The sequence below is a fragment of the Phyllostomus hastatus genome, unplaced genomic scaffold (genome assembly GCF_019186645.2).
Source record: "Phyllostomus hastatus isolate PE091 unplaced genomic scaffold, TTU_PhHast_1.1 phas_contig_150, whole genome shotgun sequence".
NCBI lineage: Eukaryota > Metazoa > Chordata > Mammalia > Chiroptera > Phyllostomidae > Phyllostomus > Phyllostomus hastatus.
In genome coordinates this window covers 23,090,203-23,112,909 of record NW_025333611.1, presented here as the reverse complement: position 1 = coordinate 23,112,909, position 22,707 = coordinate 23,090,203, and the positions used below count along the sequence as shown (strand labels likewise).

The 22,707-nt window shown below is 39.4% G+C and overlaps 1 protein-coding gene across 2 annotated transcripts in view; it reads left to right on the top strand.

Moving 5' to 3' along the window:
• RBM27 (RNA binding motif protein 27) overlaps positions 1 to 4,223 on the top strand; it is a 69,703-nt gene extending 65,480 nt beyond the window's left edge. For both annotated transcript variants that reach the window (XM_045820897.1, XM_045820888.1), the window contains exon 21: positions 961 to 4,223. In XM_045820897.1, coding sequence (XP_045676853.1) covers positions 961 to 1,044 — 84 coding nt within the window. In that variant the 3' untranslated portion in view covers positions 1,045 to 4,223. The remainder of the gene's footprint in view (positions 1 to 960) is intronic.
• Positions 4,224 to 22,707: the final 18,484 nt, after the last annotated feature.

The window sequence follows — 22,707 nt, the reverse complement described above, 5'->3', positions numbered from 1 at the left end:
GTAAGACATAACAGGGAAGACTATGTAATTCAAGGACTTAAATAAGTATTAAATAATCAGCCTCTTAAAATATATGAGAATTGATTTTGCTTTTTTACTCCCATATTTCTCATTAGTTTATTAAAGTGGACACTCAGCCAGCATTACAAAATTATTCCTGACTCATGATAATTTTGGCTTAAAAGATATCTAGCACTTATGGTTGACTAAGAGTCTTTTAGCCATACAGGTAATTTTATGTAACAAAAACGGAAACATTTCCTGTGTTAAAAAGAAGAAAAGAAAGAAACATCTTGGTATCTTGGGAATATTTGTAGCTACTTCTACTTTGTGTAGCATTTTACATTTTTATATAAGATTTGGAATGTCATTGTCATGGGGAAGTTAATATATTCTCCCCTCATAAATAATCACATATTAAAGGAAAAGTTTAGGAGTTTGAATGGTCACTTACTTGCCTCATTTTTAAGTTATTGGAATAAAAGTAAATTAACTTTATCAAAAACAAAGGCATTTTACTTTCATTTTCCCTACTAAATGCTCATATATTATTACGTTATTTTTCTGATGATATTAGAATAGAAATCCTATTCTATTCTATTCTATTCTATTCTAATTCTAGTTCCTATTAAAACTAAGCAAAGTTAGCAGGGGAGGATATATAGTCAGGGTGGGACAAAATAGCTTTACATTTGTGAGTACATAAAACAGTTTATTCTTGTATTATTATTTATTAATATTGTATTATTTTTCATATGAACAACTATAAACCTACTCTTGCTTTTCCCTATACATTTAAAAAATATTTAGAGGCTTTGTTTTTTGTGGGGTTTTTTGTCCTGAAAGATACTTGTAAATCCTGCCTGAGCTTTATATTTAGTCTATTTGTCCTTTATTCTAAAATGTATTGTATTTAACTTGCTTGTGCCACTAAGCAGATTTTACCCTCTCTTTTTCTAGGAAACAGAAACCTCAGATTTGTTTTTGCCTGACGATGATGACGAAGATGAAGATGAATATGAGTCTCGTTCATGGCGAAGATGAAGTCTGAAGCAAGCTGTATAATTTTTAGGAATATTGTTTAGAAGAACAACTTTTTAAATTTATTTAAAGAAGTCAATGAGCCAAAAAATTTTTTTTATTTTTCTTTTCAAAACAGTAGATTTAAGGACAGCAAATTTGCTATTTAAACACATCTCATAACTGTTCATGATGTTAAAGCACCAAAGGCCTAGTGACTTTTATGCAGTTGTGAAGATCCACAGAAATGACATGGATACTCTCTAGAGCCTTATTTTCCACACCATCTGTTTTTGTTGCTATTGGTGTTGGATTATGATGTAAATGACAGGGTGTTCAGAAATCTTATTTTGGATTATAATCTGCTGATAAAATTTCATTAAATGTCAAAGTTGCCTGGAATCTCTTAACTCTTAGCTATTATGGAAGGGTCGTCAGACAATAGGAGACATTTGTAATTAAAATACCCTTTTGCTTTCAAGAGTTCTCTTGGGAGAAAAGTAAATTTATTTTATTTTTTACTGAGGAGGAGCCCAGTTTGTATTCAATTTAAATTTTGAGGGGGGGGCGGTTATGTGCACTAGTAAATCCTATTTTAGTGTGAACCATAACAAACTCTGTGTTCTTAAATGCTATAAGGTAATGGTAAGCTAGCTCCATAGTGTTTTCATTCTGTCATTATAGTAGCTCTCCTGGACTTCTGTTGCTGCTGATCCTTAATTTGCTTTGAAATTAGTGAGCATTGGTTCATTTTTTTTTTAACATTTTCAGAATATAAAATGTTTTCACCTATTTCCCCTTTCTGTTCCCCATATTCTTTCTCATGCCTTTTTATTAATAGGCCTGACTTACCCATTATTGAGATAAGTGATTCTTTTAGGCCACCAAAAGTCAACCCCCAATAAAAGCTTAAACCAGCACCTCGATAAATAAGTGTTTTGATGAGAATAATGAAAGAATTTACGGGGGAGAGTCAGTCACAGCTTTTTTTTTTAAAATGCTTTAGTTTAGTTAATAGTTATACAAAAGGGTTAAAAAGTATCTGAAATTCTTTTCCTAAATTTAAACCATGGTGGTGAGGTGATGGGGTGGGGTGGGGTGGGGTAGGGTAGGGGGGTGGTATGCTAGTAATAAATGGGAGTCATAACGTGACTTTGATCAGATGACCTTATTTTTTGATAATTTTGTAGCTTGTTGCTATCCATGAACATACACATCCTTCAGTAGACAGTTTCCTTCACTGTGTGCATTTTTACTGTACACTATATAGAATATCTGTTAAGTAAAATATATGTAAATTTATGTCCTTGTGTTCTGAATGTTAGATGGAAAAGCAGAGGAGCAACACTACACTGTATTGACCCCTGGGGAAATAAATGATTAATGTACATAGGATGTCAGTTTTTCAAGGATATACACATTTATGTTTTTATATATGTGTGGTGTGAAAATTTGAAACTTCCTGTTGGCTTCGGAAGGTTCTTGGTGATCACTATATCAAGGATTTTGTTTCTTGAGGTAAAGACTGTTTCTCAAAATAGAAACTATTCATTAAGAAACTTAAAACCATCAGGACTCTAGATTTACTTAGCTACAAGAAGTTAAATCTCACGTTCTGATTATCTTTTCTCTAATACTCATTTTCCTGGAATGATGTGTCAAACCAGGATCATATTTATGTTCATGTAACTTCCCCTTCATATGTAATAACAAGGACTTCCTCTTCCTAGGTGGTTGTTATATTTCCGATAACACTGAACTAAAATAAGCTTACAAAAATGGAAAACATTACAGTGAGGTACCTAGAATAAGCAATCTTGCTCCTTCCTCCTCCATCATCTCTAATGAAATTTTCTTGATGTCTGTGGCTCAGTGGGTATATATTTTGAAAGATGCATTGTGGTGAATATTTTGAGTCCTGACAGTTTAAACGTGATAGAGGGAACAAAGGATTTATATATTTTTTGTACAAAGTTTTTTCTTAAACTGTATAATTTTGTAAATAATTTGTTTGGTTTTTTTTTTTTTGTGTACTAAAACTACCAGCGTATAGATTTCAATAAGAATTGTTGTATTTTTGTATTTGGAAACTGAAAATTGCAGTAAATTAATGGAGCTGTAAGAAAATTTTCAGTAGACTGACAGTTCAACAGAATGAGATTCCTTTTCATGTGATTTTTTTAACCTCAAAATTGACATCTTATTACACTCTGTACGGGGAGAATTGAGGGTTTGTTTGCCTTTTTAGTTCTGGGGGGAGTGGGGGTGAAAGAGAAGGGTGTTCAAGTGAAGAATAGATACTTTCCCAGTAAGATTTGAGACCCTTTGTATAAAACTTCTTTTTCAATATACTTATATAGTACTGAAATACTTTTAAAATGTTACAAGAATTCTAAAACATCTTTGACTCTTAAAAATGAATTCAAAATATGTGTTAAATATAATATTGAAAAATTTAAGTTAATGTTAGCATAAGATAGTTGAATATATATATTTTTTCCTTTAGGATATTTGATTCCCAGCCAACTGTTAGTATTTTTCCTAAAAGTGACCGTGACTTGTTTTTTTTTTGGTGTCTTCAGTTGCAGAGATAACATAAACCATCTGAGGCAACCTCTATTCTTTTTAATGTGTATGACATGACATCTTTCTAAGTAGCTGATGACCAGTCTGCCTAGGCCAGCCAGCCTGTTTTACTAACGGATTGCTGCCCAAGCTTAAGAAGGGAACCCCCGGGAATGCAGAATTTCCCTCAATTTCTTCAGGTTGTGACAGGGGGAGAACGTCACTAGCTAAGATGATAAATCGGAAAACAGTCTTGTTAGGGTGAAAAGGCCCTAGTGACAGATCATTTTTGCAAAAAGAAGGGGAAAAAAATCATGTGAAAAGGAATAGTGGTTCCTCTTTATGTATAGTATGCCTGTATTATAGTTTTTACCAAATTGTGAACTTGTGTAATAGTATAATAGGAGATATTGTTGAATTTCTAACTGTTTATACATTTAAATTCATATATGTAATGTTTGTTTTATCAATTACAATCTGAATTTCTAAGAAGCATGTTGACTTTTGCAATAAAGATGCAATATGGAATGGTTCACAATTGGAAAAAAAAGAAAAGAAAAAAGATAAAAGTATTACGAATTTAAAAGAATTTGGAAAATTTATGAACCATTCCAAAAATTATAACAATCACCAAAAGAGCTGTAATTCTGGCTTGTTCTGGAAAGAAAGAAAATGTGTGCGTCTGATTGCTTGTGTGTGAGCGTGAGTGAGGAGTGGATGTGTGTGTGTGTTTATGTTGGGTTTGTGTACATGAAAGAATGCCACTCTGTGAATTTGGGCACTGAAGTCTCTGGCTATGAAATACTCAGTAGAGTAACTCCCTCTCAATAGGGTGGTCTTGGAAATGAAAGCGGGGGGGAGGGGATTAAAAGTATTACTTGTAAGTGAGCTTTGATAGCCATATTTCTTTGTTCAGGATGGGTCTTGGTATCCCAGATATAAAGCACAAGCAATTTTATAAAAGCCATTGTTATCTTGAGGAAAGATGCCTGCCAACAATATAGGAAGGGCTTTTTTTTTTTTTTGAAGCAGAATAGAGAGATAAGAAAGAACACCTTGAGGAGGTGACCTCTAATTGTGGTGGAGACTTGCAAGGAATGACAGAAGGAAGTGATCTGACACTAAGGACTGAGAGGTGATGAGAAACGGAAGTGTATCGCTTGGGCTCACAGTTTCTCATTTTAAAAATTACTTTTCTTACAAAATTTCCCTTTAAATATTCATTGTCTAAGAAGAGTCATTCTGTGAGTCTCAGCTTATCCAGGAAAATACTGAAGAATGGGAATAAATTTTATTTTCAGTCTTTTCAAATAAACAGATTGTATCTGTATTTTATGAATTAGGTAAATAGTAAATAAGCTGTGTGACCATTTTGAATAGATAATTCTATATATGTTTATAATAAACATTAGTTCTGGGAATTTTGGTAGGGACCAACATAATTCTGAATATAGTTGTATTTATATAATAGTCAAATATTTTACTGAAATGGATCCTTCATTAAAATTACTGGTTTTATGTGGGCTTGTTTTTTAAAAAACTGGTTTCCATGTAAATTATTCTAAAGCCAAGGGTAAATTTTCAATCATGAGCCCCAGTATACTATCTAGTCCTGATCGAATTATGTTCCAGTAAAGGGAAGATGGGAGCATTTATGTCAACACTTGGGGTCATTTTAGATGGCAGAGTCAGGGTTGCTTACACTAGCACATGTGCCATTTTTGAGGGGGCCAGTGACCACCAATTCAAAACTAAGGCTATCAGCTGCTGTTGCATGTGTTATGAATCACCTTCGTTTATGCTAAATTGATTTTGCAGCCAAGCGATCTCCTTTCTACAGGATCATCTATCATTTGGCCTCGTACCTGGTTCTGCAATCGACCTTAGGTTAACTAAACCATCCCAGCATTCTGATAGGTGACTTGATACAGGTAAAATTAAGGTCAGAATACTGTTTGGGGACTGTTGCAAGGTATTTGCAGTTTAAATATATACTTTTTTTAGGCTACTTTTGCAAACTTCTTTTTCTTTTGACAGTGGTGGTCATTGAGCACAATACACATTGCTGTTAATTTTAATATTTTGTATTGATATTATCTTTATTTTTGTGAAAGAGGAGTGGGGGAAGAAGGCCCGATCTAATCTCAGAGCTTGTTAGCTGCTTGTCCCTGAACATAAGCTTGTGTCTCCTACATCACTTCGTAGAATTCTCATAGTTTGATATAGTGGTCCACTAGTAATTAAAATAATAGAGTCATTTTTTATATAGGGCTACTGGTTCAGTATTTCAGTGCTCAAAATTGTTGCTTACTTTATGCTTTGTCAGGGTGTTGAGGTGTGGAAACAAGCCTTCTTAGTTGCCCAGGCCTGTTCCTGTTAAAAACTTCATAAAAGTGAATGTCTTGTTAACAGTTTTCTAAAGTCCTTGCGATTCCATCTTTTCTAAGTTTGCCCCAAGGTCTATTAGTGTGAGATACTGATATATTTCTCCCAATTTTAAGTTAAAATAAATAATAAGGACTAATAGAGGCCTTGCCCAGTTCTTTTGGTTTCTTGAGGATGATTTGGCTTCAAGGTTGAGGCTGTGCTATGCACATGATTAGTTTGAGCACTTAGACCAGACACTGCCTGTTTATTTGTGTAAACATTTGTTCCTGTATAAACTGTTGAGTCCTGGCTCTGGAACCACCTTCCAACAAAAGGTTTTATTGTAGGATTCAAGTTTTTAACCTTTAGAGCCTGTAGGGGGCTCTAGGAGGCAAATTATAGTCAGCCTTAGAGCAGTGACAGTCTTTTGACAGCAACTCAGTGGAAAACATATTTCATTGCAATCCAACATACACATACACCCCCAAACAAAACTTACTAAACAACACCCTGGCTACTCAATATGCACCTGGAATACTTTAGTCACAACCCACTATTTGGCTTTCAAAATTGCAGGTTAGGAAACACTAGCTTATTTTGAGGTACAGGATAAATTAGCATTTTAAATCATTTTCTTCCTTGCTGTCATATTCTACTCAAAATACTATTTTGAGCATAAAATTATATAATTTAACATTCTGTATTGTGCTTGGAAAAGTAGTCTAGAGTCTGAAATTAGAGGTGGAAATGTAAACATCAATGTCTATTGATTGATGTTCTTGAACCTGAAGTTATTCTATAGATTTTTAATTTTTAAGATGGACAACTGTGAGTGACTAAACTTGCCTGCACTTTTATATTTTTGTTGTTGTTTGTCCTGGGAAGGGAGTAGAGTACTGGTATATTGGTGCTACCTTTTGTGAAATTCACATCACTTTCCAGAAATTGTTTAAAAAAATAAAAGACCTGCTTGTAAAGTCCACACACCTACCGCTCTTCAGTGTCTGAATCAATGATTATTTGGCTTTGAGTTTTGCATTTAGAGTCACCTTAGCTATCAGCCATGAAAACAAGCCAAGCTTGATATTTCTGTGAGAAAATTGTACACATTCCAACCTTGTGCCATTGCATGTCACCATTTTCAAACATTCTCTCCTAGGTTTATGAGAAATAGGAGATATTGATAGACCCCTATATAAAAAATGGTGACCTAATTCTTGCCACTTTTCTTAATCTTAGGCGTGTCGTTATCTTTACATGTCTGAGCTTTCCCAGTTTCTAAAAATGTAAAGAGGAAAATTAGGAATGTGTTGATGAGAATGTTGCCACATCTTCAGAAATACACAGAAGGAAAACCATTAAGTGCAAAGTAATGAAATCAGCCCTAATCATGGAAATGTAAGTTATTTGTACATTTCAGTATTTGCCCTCTGTCCCTGTTACATTCATTTTGGGATTCCTTAAGCAATAAAACCTGACTTTGCTGTAATACCGTAGTGCTGAGTAAATATTTTCAACTAAAGTGGCTGGTAATTTTAAAGTATTCACTTAAAAAATACCTGGCATGTAGGAGTGGATCAGTAGTTTGCCTGCATCCACTCTATGTGTGCAGCAGCCCTTTGAAGAAGCTCTTCCCTTGTTCAGCTTTGACTTTAAGAGAGATTAAGTGCTTCCCCAGAGGTCTCACAGCCTGTCGTGGTAGGAGTAGGATTTGAACACAGATCTGACTCTAGAATGCATGCTCTTAACCTCTGCTCTGCTGCTTCTAGTAAAATGGAGTATTGCAAGTCTGTGGAATGTCACTGGTCTTTTTTATTAGTGTCTGTCAAACACTGCCATTCTGGCTCCATCTATTTCATCGGCCTTAGATTGGCACCATGCTCCCGTGGGGAGCTACACTATGCTTTTAGGTAGCATATTGGAAACCATAGCGAACAGTGTTTATATATGCTAATTTGTGGAGAAACATTTTAAAGTAATTTTCTGTGACCTCCGTAAGGTACAGCCAGCCAATTTGACACATTTTACAATAATTTGGCTATATCATAACATATGTTTATTTTATTTTCAATTTTATCTTAAATATTTTCCCGTGGCAAACTGAATTATGATAATCTTGCAGTATTTCTACCTTGTTGTGTTTTTCAATATTTCTGGTGCCTTCTTCCTTTTAACATTGGCATTAAAAAAATCATGTTGTACATAAATAAGTTACATGCTTTAATTTAATGATGTTTTCATATAGTATACTGAATTTCCCAGGCAGAAAGTGCTGAGAATAGCAATGTTCATTTATAGTTATGTTTATGCCATAGATTTTTTAAAAGAATATATTCTCAGTGAATAGAAGTGATGTTCATGTTCTATTGTTTATGAATTATTTGACTTTTATTAAGTTTTTTATTTTAGTAGTGCTATTCTAAATCCTTATGGATTTCTAATTTTAACTATTTTGGCAACTAAAATGTTTATTGACTACTAATGGTGTGGTAGTAATTGTCATCTGAAAAAAAAAAAAGGCAAAGATGTAAGCACCCTTGGGAGAAAGGGGGCTTTTATTCTTTGACAGCCCATGAGAAAAGTAGGCATGTTCTAATACATTCAACAGAAAAAGGTTTTTATTCTTGACAAATTTAGTGGCCACAGGAAATACTTCCAATGTGGTAACTGTATCAGAAAAATTGCTGAGACAAAATGACTATAACATTCTCCTGGTAACAGTACATGTTACTGGAAAGGTGTTTACCCCTAAAGTTTGGATTGTGTCATTGAAAAATATTCTGTCATCAAATACTTAAAAATCATGTGTGTTTTTAAAGCATTATCAACATGTTTTCCTTTGCAATATTAAAGGGGGGAAGAATTTTATAAATAGAACTTAATTTCTGAAAATCATAATTTTGTATTTTTGAAAATATTCCATCAATGATTTTGAAGCACTTCTCTCCCTGTGATTTATTTAAGTCTAATAAATTATACATTTCTGCACGTTAGCCATTCATGTGAAAATTATTTAGAGTCATCGCAACGGAGTTGTGCGGTGTGGTCTCCTGAGGCCCCAAGTATGTCAAAGAAGTTTCATCCACTCAGTTTTGTTCTCAGATGACTCCTATTAATAAATCAGATAAAGCTGAAGAGAAGTCTTTAAAGATTGAAGTGATTAAAATCTACTTAGAAGTGAGAACTTACTTGTGCAAGCACTCTTTTTTTTTTATGGCAAACTTCTGTGCTGAGTTCCTAATATGTTTTGGAAAGTTATTTGTGAGCTGTAGGCACCTTTTCTCAGAAATGGCTGTATCTTGAAAAAAAAAAAAAGAAACGAGCACTTTCAAGTGTTCAGAAAACTTTCAACATTGTCTATAGAAAAAGTATGTGGCATATTTTGTTTCTCCTTTTTTACAATCCAGGAGCACTGGCTTTTCATTCATTCACTTTGAGGTTTGATTATCTTCACTGGTGGTGGTTTTATGCTTCGTAGACACAGAGTTGGAAGATAGGGTTTCGTAGGTGGTTTCACTTAATGCTCCTCTTTGTGGCTACATGAGTTAGGATCCATACAGTATTTGACACTTAAAGTAGAAAAGTACAGAGAGTTTTGATCCTGTTTGACATTTCAGTTGGGCTATCACTGACCATTTTTGCACAGAACATGATGTGCTCATGCGTGTGTGTGTGTGTACCATAAATGAGAAGTTAAGAAAACAGATCAGAGTAAAATGTTCTGCACACAGAAGCCCTTGAATAACTCAAGTAAATGGCTTGAATAACCAACAAAAGTAATAAAAAACAATCTCTGCCTTTTATTTGGTTAATTTTTATTTCATTCACCACAGTCAATTTTAATGGTGCTAAGAAATTACTGTAAACTGCCCTGGCTGGCGTAGCTCAATGGATTGAGCGCGGGCTGTGAACCAAAGTATCGCAGGTTCGATTCCCAGTCAGTGTACGTGCCTGGGTTGCAGGCCATGACCCCCAGCAACCGCACATTGATGCTTTTCTCTCTCTCTCTTTCTCCCTCCCTTCCCTCTCTAAAAATAAATAAATAAATAAATAAAATCTTTAAAAAATTACTGTAAACTTGGAAAAGGAATTGTGAAGACTATTATCATTATTGTTATTATGTAAAGATTTTACTTATTTTTAGAGTGTGTGGAAGGGAGGGAGAAAAACAGAAACATCAGGTGCAAGAGCAACATCGATGGGATGCCCCCGCAACCCAGGCACGTGTGTCCTGACTGGGCATCTAACCAATGACCTGGTTCACAGGCCAGTGCTCAGTCCTCTGAGCCACACCAGCCGGGGCAAGACTGTTACTGTTTTCCAACGTATTTCCTATGAGTTTTTTTCATTTTTAGTCTTGCTTTCCTTAATCATGGTACCATTTTTTGTGTATACTTTTAATATACAGTCCCAGTCTGGAAGAAGGAGGGCAAGCAGAACTCTGAGGACCCACAGTTCTGATGCAGGTAGTTCACCTCCACCACTGAGTGGTCAAGAAAGCCCCAGCTGTAGGGCCAAAGTAGCGTTGTCTCCCATGTTGGTGCTCTTTATGGGACCTACTGTGCTGCGTGCTTTCAAGCATTCTTACTGAGTCCTTTCAACAACTCAGGGAGCTGCACCAGGAGTTTTTCCTTTTTGTGAACGGGGGAAAAGAGAGGTGTATCACTTCCAGTCCCAAAGCAAAACCAACAATTGAAGCCCCCTTATATCTTGAGTTCAAAGTAAGCCCTTTAATCATTGCTCAATACTGTGTTCACATCCCAGTTCATGCTGCCTGGGTGAGCTGGGGTTGATTCATCTTTGAACGCTCAGTTTACTCTCATAAAATGGGATTTGTGCCCTGGCTGGTGTGGTTCAGTGGATTGCATACTGGCCTGCAAACCAGAGGGCCACTGGTTCGATTCCCAGTCAGGGCACATGCCTGGGCTGCAGGCAAGGTACCCAGTAGGGGACACGCGAGAGGCAACCACACATTGATGTTTACCTCTCTTTCTTCCTCCTTTCCCTCTCTAAACTTAAATAATAAATAAAATCTTTTTAAAAAATGGGTATTTGTTCACAGGATGGCAATGAACATTAGACGAGTTGATGTTTAAGTATTCTGTGAAATGTAATCACTATTAGCAGACCTTCTTTTCTAATCTTCATTGAATTGTCTGAGTGGAGTTATTCGTACCTACAGTTGAATTTTCTACATTGGATATTAAATCTTGCGCAACTGCCTAAATGTGTTTAGCAATGCTGGAGAAAAGAGGAATACTTCATACCTGAGTTTGCACTTTAACATTTCTATCATATGCCCCTTAATCAATTAGATGCAGACAACCAGACTCTAGGCAGTGCCATTTCCTAGTCCTTAGCAATTTAAAGTATACATTCCATCTAGCCACGAGGTAAGTCCTGTTGCTTACAAGTCACCACAGATGGTTGGAGGGGTCTCTTTCCTGACCAGAACCCCCTTACCAGTCTTCCACAGAAGAATGTTAAGTATTTCTTTATATACTGATGCAGTGCACTACAGAAAAACAAATATTTCCCCAAAGTCTCAAGCCCTTTGACCTGGAAATTTATTTAACAGTCATATTTCAGAATCACCCTCCCTGGCTGTTCTATTGTTTGCTGTATGATCTGCTCTAGTGGGGTAAATCCTTTAGTGTGAATCTCTTGTAAAATGAGATTGTTCCTTGTTTTAACAATTCTGTACAGTGTATATTCTTGTATATGTAAAATGGTGGTCCATGAACTATGTTTTAGAGTGTGACCATTAGGAAACAATTAGTAAAATTGATTATATTATTTTGCATATAGATTTGGGGAATACTGGAATTAGCTGTTAAATATATATATCATAGTAAGATGTATGTGAAGTATCTGCACAAATTGCTCATGCATTTTGTGTTTCTAGATAAAAGGCAGAAAAAAATACTTAAAAGCAAGGTGTCCTTTTCTCCATCTCTTTGTAAGAAAGTATCAAAGATACACTGAAAAGAATCATGTTCTAAAAACTATTGAGCATTTCTTTAGTCAGTTATATTGTAACCATTTAAGCAAATGTATTGATTTATTGAACATTCTGGAAGGTAAAAAATGCTTTAAACACTCGGAAATAGACACACATTTTCTCTGGAGAAGATGGCACCTTTCCTGTGCCTGGTCCCCCCTCCTCACTCCAAACTTACCCTGCTATCGGAGTGACCACAGGGAAGCGTTTTCTTTTTGAGACTTCTTACAGCTCTGTTTTACACTTTCTCAGAACTGCAAGCCTTCCCTGCTTTGAAACTCATCCCCTGTAGCGAAGGGTTCCCCACTTCTTGGGCAAACGGAGGCTGTGGCCCCATGATACCCTCAGGGATGGCCAGCAGCAGTAGGCTTCCTTTGCTGGGTGGGGAGGGGAGTGGGTGGCTCTGCCTGCAGGGCCTGCCTTCCCCCTCCCCCCCAACACACACACACATACACACACACACTGCTCTGGCTGCCATGGATGAGAATAAGTCTCCCAAGACATGATACATGATATGCTTGGGGAGGAAAGGTAGCTAGTCTCTCAAAGGAGAAGGGCCAGGAGCCTTTTCCTCAGTGGGCTTTTATAGGGTTCAGTTTGCACAGGAATACAGGTAAAGCTCATCAATCACTGTCAGGCAGTAAGGATCAAACAATAGATAACATACAAAGAACTAAATAACCACAAGGGCTTATTCTGAGAGGGTTGGTTAGCTGAAGGGCTATAAAACTTAGGGAAACAAACTCATTTCCTGTTTGGACCCTTATCAGAAAATTGAGGGCATTCTTAGCAAAGACGGTTTCATGGGATTTTATGCATTCTTTCTTAGGCCTGCTCACCCTAGGGAACCTGCCCTTTCCAGCACAGGGCCACACCCACCTCTGGCATAGTTTCAGGCTTAAATCAGGCAGGGGAAGTAAGGCAGCCAAGAGATTAGGAGACTTCTTGCAGACGGAATGAGGACTCAGGCTATGTCAAAGCTGAGGGGTGAGGGTCCATCACTCCCTTTTTCTATAGGCCCCCAAGTCCTTCCCTGAGGGCCTCCTCGAGACTTTGCCTGTCTTAGGTTGTCCCTCCTTTGAGGAATCACCGATCATTGGCTAACTGGTCAGGCTCAGGGCCAAGCAGGGTGAAATAAAGGGGGCAGAGGGGGCACCCCTGCCACGGAGATAAGCTTTGTCTCCTTAGTAGCTTATGGTCCCAAGGTCTCTCAGTCAGCCTTTGCCATGGGGAGTTACAGCTTCTGAAACCGGGCAGGGCAGCTCCCAACAGGCCTCTTTGTTTTCTGCCTCATTCTTCCTTGTTGGACTGATTAACTTAATGTGACTACCCAGAAGCCAGAGGCGAGATTGCACTTCAAATTTAAAATCAAAACGGGATAGCAGGTGTGAAATTTTTGATAATGGCTTTAGCTAGACTAGAGCTGGAACATTATGTGAAGGGGCCTCTTCCACTGTAATGAATATTACCTGTGGATTCCATTCTAACTACACGGTAACCCAAAGGGTACACACAAAGCCTGTCTCCTAAACAACACAGGGCTTTCTTCAGGCAACAAACCTGAGAATCATGGGATCATTCAAACCTTTACAATGGTATAGTACTTTCCACCTGGGATTACGGATTACAGGAGAGTTTGGGGCTTTAGCGTAGGAAAAGATCACTTGCTTGTGTCACTCTGCATTGGTAGTGATACTGACGATCTTTTTGAAGGACTTACCTGCTGCATGGCTTCAGAAACAAATGGGTGTCATCTGCCTGTCTGTTTCAGGGGTACGTTAAATTATATGATAAACATAGAAGAGACGTTCTTGCCGTGTTTCCCCACACGAGTTGATGTTGCATTGCCTTAATGAGGCTAATAAGCTCAGGTTTCAAGAAGAATTATCTCCGCCTTCTGAGCAATAAGAAGCTGGCAACACAGGGAAGAAAGGTTCTGGAATAGCCTTTTAATTGTCTTCCTTTCTCCCACTAGCTGCTTTAATTGTTACTGCAATACACTCTACAGACATTTTAGTAGTGGGTACAATTACAGAGGTTGCTTTTTAAAGGTGATAATTAAAGTAAAAATGCCTGAGCAGAAATCTGTGCAGATCAGTTAAATCAAAGAATGGGATGGAAGTTGAAACTTTGAAGACCTTCACAGGCACTGCAGAAAATGTGCTGCAGTGTGGCACAAAACACAGAACCAGGTGGGTAATCAGCAACCTATCGCTCCACTTCCCACCCCCACCTTTTTGTTTGTTTGTTTTGTGAAGTGTTTGTGATTCTACTTCAGATCAGTTGCACCCTGCTCTGTGAGAGGTTATGTATTTTTACAGATCACACAGCAGATAAGAATGTCCTTCAGGTCAGAAGTGTGGGAGAGGGACAGAGAACCATGACCAGCACGGGCGGAAAGTCCTAAACGGACTGTTGCCATACACCTGAGTGGCCCTTTGAATTCACTCGGTCTCTGTACAGAGCACAGCATCAGCTGCACGGTCTGGCAGGTTGTGTTGTTTAACAAAACATAGAAGAGAGATGGAAAGCTTTGGCTGCACGTTGGGTTTGATTTTGCTGGGACAGCTGATGGCACAGATGTGTTGCTCTGCTCCTGTCTGTTTCCCCCTCTCCCCCCAGTTTGGATAAATGAGCTATTTTCAGAGTGCTTGGTTTTAGGTAATAAGTTCTCTTCCATTTGTTGTATTTCTATTTTAATTTCACACCCTAATGACTAGTGCAGGGTTCACTGATGCAAAGGGAGTATTGCAGGGGGTGGTAGAAAGTAGGGGAGGATGGAGATACTAAAGGAATCTATTGTTCTTGTGTTGTTCCACGCCTATGTCCTCTTCCATCTCCCGTTGGTCCTTGGCAGAAGCCATCCCAGCTGGGCAGACACAGAGGAAAACCTACAGAGGCATTGAAGAGAGCTAGCTCAGTGGAGGAGTGTGAATCCATTCATACCAGCGAGAGGCTCTTGCTTTAAAGGTAAGATGGTCACTCTGGCCTATAGGAGAACATGTCTTTGATCCACTACAGGCTCGGGCAGGGTCTGCGCTGCCCCAGTTGGTGGGTGGTGCATATCTCATGACTATATTACACTAGTTACTGAAAATAGCCCCTCCCCCTGGTCATTCTGTGGTGAGTGAAGCAATATTTCAACCACATGGACTATCGGCCCACCAGCTGGCACTCACTCGTTGACGGCTGCAGAGATCAGACAGGACCTGGTTTATGCACCAGCAATCTAACCCTCTTCTCACCATGCAAGGAAGCATTAGACTGAGGGAGAGTGACTTTCCTGTGGGGGGTGACCTCAAATCCACCCTAGTTTATGGCAGCAGATCTCTCATAAACATTGACACTCTTTCTAAACCACAGCAAACAACGTGAGACACACGAACATGTCATGACACAGGACGCTGAGGCTCCTGACCTTTGGGGAGCAGCTCCGGAGTCCAGCTGCACAGCGGACGGCCTCTAGGGAACTTTCGAAACTACAGGTTTCTGGGTCCCAGCTATGAAGGTTCTAATTCAGTAGTCCTACAGAGAGGCTTGAATGTACACACATTTACAATTTTTAAAAGAAGTTTCCCCAAGCGGTTCTGGCACATAGCATGAGAAGTGCTTCTGAGGATCACTCCGTATACTGATGACATGTCATTGAGCAAGCTGGACAGTGGTGACGTTCCCAAAGGTGGATCATCCCTGTGACTCTTCGGCTGCCAAGTCAGAGTATCCCAAGTGCCTTTGAAAGGGTCCCCTTCTCAGTCTCCAGTATGGGTCAGGAGAGAGCACTGGAAAAGGACTGGGCTAGCACACCAGTCTCCGAGAACGCCCGTCTGAGTCAATACGTTGATACCAGCCATCCTGTGACCCCTTCTTGGGACATGCAGGGAATGGTGTTCTATTCCGAGGATCGGGAGAAACACCATCATGACTGAGAATATGAGTTAGGAGGCAAGATGGAGCCTGTCACTGTCATTGTGTCACGTAAGCTGTGGCTGTACAGAATGTGAAGTCTGTATAAAATACCCAGCACCGGCATACTCATAAATTGACCACAACAAAGCTGTCTTGGAAATAATATTAATAATAACTCATAAAAACTGAGCACATGTTTTGGGTTGTCCTAAGAGTTCATTTATAACCTTTTAAGATAGTTCCTCTTATTATACGATTTTTTAAAAAGATTTTATTTATTTGTAGAGAGGGAAGGGAGGGAGGGAGAGAGAGAGAGAGAAACATCAATGTGTGGTTGCTGCGGGTCATGGCCTGCAACCCAGGCATGTACCCTGACTGGGAATAGAACCTGCGATGCTTTGGTTTGCAGCCCGCGCTCAATCCACTGAGCTACTCCAGCCAGGACAATTATATGATTTTGAGGAGATTGAGGTTCTGGGAGGTGAGCTTGCTCATGTTATAAAGTTAGTAAGTGGAAGAGCTGGGATTTAAATCCAGGTGGTCCAGCTCTCAGAAATGGCCCCCCCTTAACGACTACCCCATCCTACAGATCACAGAACACGATTTTGCAAGTCAAAAAAAGGAACTAAATGGAGTTTTTTCTGGCCAAGTATGTATGAGGTAGAAATGAAGGTTTCCATTATTTTGGATTTGTATATGATGATTTGAAAATTTACAAACTTACCCTTCACTTACCATCCGGGGAAGAAGCTGAGTTTACAACGCTTATGGAAATCCAGCAGCTTTCTAAATGCTGTCTTAAAGATTAGCCGTCTCATCCTTTTTATTCTCTAACTTTAGTTTTAGCCTTCATATATTCAACTCCTATTATTATTGCTTAATATAATACTTAAATATTGGAAAATGTGAACAGAACTTGCTCTGACAGTTTTGCTGTGCCCTGCCATTTAGACAAACATTGTCTCGGGGCCAGTGATCCATCCACTGTTATTGCTTCCTGTCATCACTGCCTATATACACATTTTTTCTATTTGTGCCTCTTTTATACTCATTCTATTCTTCAAGGTTGTCTTTATGAAGATACATCTGTTTAGCCTTGGTGATTAGCAGAAACATTAGCAGACCTACTGTTTCAGAGCATAAATAATTAATGGATGCTCCTCATTAATTTCTTCTGAAACTGACTCTTGTTAGACTACAGTTAGATATATTTCTTGAATTAAGAGCAGACATAAGGAGCAGGGACTCTCCGCCCATTTTGAAAATAAGCCATTACTTTTTTTGGAAAATGATGACTTCAGAGTCCATCAATGGTAATAAAAGGGAACCTCTTTAATATGATGCAACACATGTCTTTTGTTGGCTAAGGGCCTTCCATCACCAGGTGTCTGTTCTGTGGTCTTTTCTCTAATCTTCCACACAAACCTGCCATTTCCCCCCCAGTTAACACAAGTAGCAACTGTTTGTTGTATGGGCATATTTAGTATTTACCAGGTTCTGACACCCAGAGTAGGCAGAGCTTATCCTCCCACCCCCAAATGTCAACAAGATACTTTCTTGGACTTACCAAGGATTTCAAGACATTGACAGCCTGGCTCTATGCTGGCCTACACTTCACCCAACCAAAGGCAAATTGTGGTTGATTTAAAAAGAAAACAACGGAATTAGCAGAATAAGTTTATAATACAGAACTAAGTGCCTCTGATGTAGTGACGTGTTTTATATCTCCTGCACGGCTGTGCTAAAATTCTAAGTAATAGCAACCATTGCAAAGGGAAGCTGTATTTCTTAGATGTTTTCTTAGCCACCCTGGCTCCTGAAGGTCTATCCTGACGTAATAATGTCAGGTATTAACGAGAAATGTTGGTGTCAACCTGAAAGACCAGCATGAGTAGATAGAGTTACTAAATGATAGTGTGGCAATACAGCTGAATAGCACCCACCCATTATAAATAATTCTGTCTTAATAAAAATTGCTAACTTTTTGAACACATGAGGCATAGTGCTAAGTGTTAAATAATAGTTTTACAGAATGTCTTTAAAAACATCTCATTTAATTTTACAATAATCCTTAAGGTGCATATTATTATCCCCGTTTTACATATGAAAAACTAAAGCACAGAGAGATTAAGTAAAATCAATTGCTGAAGGAGAAAAGGGCATTATGAAAGTGATTATCCAGTTTGCCACCATTTTAATTTTTAAAAGACAGTTTTTATTATATTTTGGTTTTTACTAGTGATCCTGTATCACTTTCACATTTTTGTAATTGAAAAAAATACTTTTATATTTGAGGTAAAATATGTGGGATCACATCCGACATAAGTGTGTTAGCTCAGTAAGGACCACACTCCATGTCTATTTCACATCGACCCAGTGACCTTAAGATGACTTCCTTTCCTTCAGGTTGGTGTCCAACTTCAGAAAACAACACTTCACGTGTTATCCAAAAAAGAGACGACTCTGGAAAAAAAGTATAAAGCCCTAGTTTGTTGTAAGATTTACTTCCACTATGATTTAGAATTGGCACATAAAGAAAAAACTAGGCAATGCCTCTCGCATGTCTAAGCAGCGGCAGCGTACCCCGCAGGCTGCGCTGAGAGCCCGCATGGTGAGAGCTAGGGGACCGTACACATGGAAGAGCGCACACCAGCGCACTCACAACTCAATCTCAATATTGGATTCTTGAATAAATGGTGCCATAAAGTTGTATTGAAGTGAATATACATTATTAGTATCGCTTACCATGTTTATGATCCGCTCCACATCAAAGTGACATAAAAAGCAGAGTTAGTATCAATTAATATCCAATTGCTCATAAAACTTTAATTTGGACTTTCTTTCTCTTGATTGATACATCTTTTATAACTGAAAGGCTCCATCTCTTTATAACATATACTATCATTCAAGGCCACTTGTTTTAATCACTCTGCAACCCAGCATGAAATTGTCTAATAACTCACAGAGCTTCTGTCACGAGGGCCTGAAGTTACCGCAGTCTCTCGGAAGGAGAGGCAGCCCTCCTCAGAACAGTGAGAATTATTCAAACAGCAGATCAGGTCTCTGGCTGGGAAGCGATCTTGCCCACTGACTGATGAATGAAATGCAGATTTTTTCAGAGGCATAAAGATTTTTTCCCCCTTTTTTTCCACTCACTGGTTTAGATTTTGGTAGCACAGCTGCAGGATGGAGTTAATAGCTGTGGGACTGTTGGAGTAGATTTAGGAGAAGGTGGCAGGTGAGAGAGCCATCCCCTGTCAGCTTGGTCCTATGACAGCAATTTGCGATAATTACTCATCCACAGCCAGTGCTAACTGGGATTGGACATGTGCTAAAAACAAACAGACAAAGAAACAAAACCCAATCTCTTCCATATTACCTCTATTAGGCCTGCTACAGATAGTGAATACAGAAAAGGCTTCATTTTGTCTGGCTATTGCAACAGCTTGAGAGTTCTCCAGCCCACCAGAGGGAATTCCCAGCACGCAGGCGATGACCTACAAGACCCTGGCTCCTCCCCTCCCCCCAGAGCACAAGCAAGACTTCTCAGCAGTCCAGGCCACTGCCAGGTTTTAAAGGCTCCTGATACATTAGAATATATGTGTATGTGTATGTATACATATACATATACACATAATATGTGTAGATATACATATATATACATATGCACACATATATATTCTAATGTACAAACTAAATTAACAAGTAAAATAGAGACTAACTCGATAGACTTGTAGGTAGAGAGCAGCCTTTGGGGGAAGCTGGGGTGGGGGTAGCAGTATTGAGCAACAACGAAAAAAAGCAAAAGGAGTCATAAGCATGGACAACAGTGGGGTGCCTGGGGGAGGAGTGTGGGTGGAGGTGAAAGAAGGCACAAGAGGGATAAATGGTGGTGGAAAATATAAGTTAAAAAAAAAGAAATATTCCCACTTAAGATCTAGGCCTTTCCTAAGACGACCACATGCAGGTGTCTGGAGATGACTTACTTGGCTGTGGAATCCTAATGGCAATATACAAACTTCACTTTGAGATTCATTTCAGAATCGTAAGTCTGATACTTATTACATACCTAACTATGTACCTCATAATTTTATGTGTGATCTATTATATATGCCTGCATCAGTACAAATTAGACATTCCTCTTTGAAAGAGCAGATGCCCAGGAATCCGGTTCCTGCACTTTACTGAATGTCATGGCCGGACTTCGCCCCCAGTTTGCATGTTGACACTGTGACCGTGTTCAGTGAGAGAACCTCTAAGGGGGCGAACTAAGTTTAAATGAGGCCATCAGGATGAGGTGCCAGATCATCATGACTAGTGTGTCCTTATACCAGAGAGAGACGTGAGAGGCAGGTGCTCAGAGCAAAGGCCAGGCAAGAGCACGCGGAGAAGATGGCCATCTGCAGGCCAAGGAGAAAGGCCTCAGGGAAAACAGAGTCTGTGGACACCTTGACCTTGGACTTCAGCCTCCAGAACTGTGAGAAAATAAATTTTGTATTGCCCCCCACAAAAAGAAAAGAAATAACAAAATGAGAGGATGAAACCAGCATATTTAAAAACTTTACATTAATTGAGCGTGGGCTGTGAACCAAAGTGTTGCAGGTTCGATTCCCAGCAAGGGTACATGCCTGGGTTGCAGGCCATAACCCCCAGCAACCGTACATTGATGTTTCTCTCTCTCTATCTATCTCCCTCCCTTCCCTCTCTAAAAATAAATAAATAAATAAATAAAAATCTTAAAAAAAAACTTTACATTAAGTATTATAAGTGCTTTTAGCATGTATAGAAGAGGAAGAAGAGAAGGAAGGAGGGAGGAGAGGGAAAAGAAAAACTACAATGTCTTTGGGTATAATAATCTCATTTGGAGAAAAGCCTCGGAGGTCTGAAGGTCCCACATAAGAGAATTTCTTGGCCAACCCCTGTGGTGGGTCTGGAGCCTTCGTGTGGGAGGCAGACCCTGGGCAAATGCCTGTGTGCAGTGCAAGTGGGTGTGGGATCACTTAATGTGTAGATCAAACCATCTTAAAGCATGTTTTCTTCACTGTTACTCGAGTGAGAAACGGGCTGGGAAATGCCTGGGTTAGAGGATCTTGTGGCGGGAACAGGCCAACTGAGTGTCCAGACCAAGCCAAAGGCATCCCTCTCTCCCTCCCTGGCTATGGCCAAATGTGGTAGAGCGCTGAGAACGTTCGTCCCGGTGTCAGGCCTGCTTTCAGAGAGCCGCTCCACACCTTCCTGCCTGTCAGGTACCGTCCACGTTGGCAGCCTGTGGGCTTCGGCTCTCTCAGCAGTGATTGAGGGTAGTAAGGTAGTAATCCTGCTCCATGCAGCATTATTATGACGACTACATGAGCTCACTCTCAAAGCACTTGGCACAGGGCCTGGCCCAGCATAAATGTTCAGTAAATACAACGAGGTGTTATTATAAAACTGTTAGTTGCTGAGCTCAAGCCTCCAGAGCCAGGAGTGTGGATGAGTGGGGAGCTGCACTCCTCTGCCTGCCAGGACGGCCCAGCGCAGCTGCAAGAAGCACTATACATCTAGAAAAATCTGAAAGACAGCACTCACTTTAGTTTATAAATCATGATATTTCATACTTCCCATGAAGCTTAGAAAAAGAATGTACCAAACACCAAAGGTATCCCCACCACTCAGCTTAAGCAATGAAAGAAACATCACAGACGATAAAGCAGAATGCAGTTGTTAGAATGAATGAGCTCAAGTGATGTGGATAAATCTCAAAAAAAATAATGCCGATCACCTAGAGCCAATGACGATAAGATGCATGCAATATGATGCCATTGACATCCAGTTTATAAACTTGCACAACACTGCTGTTTGGGAATCGTTTAGTGATGCCGACGTAGGTAGGAACAGTGTCAGGATGTGCCAGGGATGACAATTCTTAGGAGCCTTTGAAGGATGGAAGAGCCTTTTAATTCCCAGGTATCCCGGCTTTGTTCTCAGCAGGGCCCCGGCCAGGAGCCCCTCTCCCCGCTGCCTTACACAGATGTTAGCCCCTGCAGAGACAGCTCTCTAGGCAAACAGTGTTAAATACACTGAAAGCAAAATTCTCCCTTTGAATGAACTTGGCTCCCATTAAAGTCCAGGGGTGCTCTTGGCAGGCCCCCTGCACACCATGGCATGACATACTCAACCTGAATTCTGAAGGTTGGATGTAACATAAAAGCAGCCAACCAACAGCATAAATATATATGAAATGAAATCAATAAAAAGCGTATTTTTTCCCCTATTGAAGATAGTCCTGGGAGGGTACATCACAGGAGCTAGGACAATGCTAGGGAGATGCTAACAGGAGGGATGGAGGGAGGGAGGGGTGAGGGAGAGCTGGGTTGGAGAGGGAGGGGGGCTGGGGGAGAGGCAGTCAGGGTTGATATTCGCTGTGTGGACCAGGGCTTACTGAGTAATATTCTTTTTTTTTCCTCTCATCACTTAAAAAAACCTGTTAATTATCAATGTGATAAAAGAGCAATTTCTGTTTTGTTTGTTCCACTGTATCCTATGAGGTCATCTATAATAAGGAATTATTTCTGAGATCTGATTGGTATCACAAAAGGTTGGTACCAGGTTGCAAGACTGTGATGGATAAAAAACTGACTTTAGGCAGAGAGGGAGACATGCTTTTGTTCAGACAGTTTTTTTGTTTGTTTTTGCTATAACAACGTGGACCTTTTATATCATAAAAATAAAGTGCAGGGCATTGCAATGAGTCCTTTGTCTCAGCTGTTTCATGTGTCCCTTGTGATAAGCATACGAGGTGACACTGGAGAGCTGCTGTGCAATGGGAGGGCCACTGAGAGCCAGGATCGAACTCAGGGAGTCCCCCT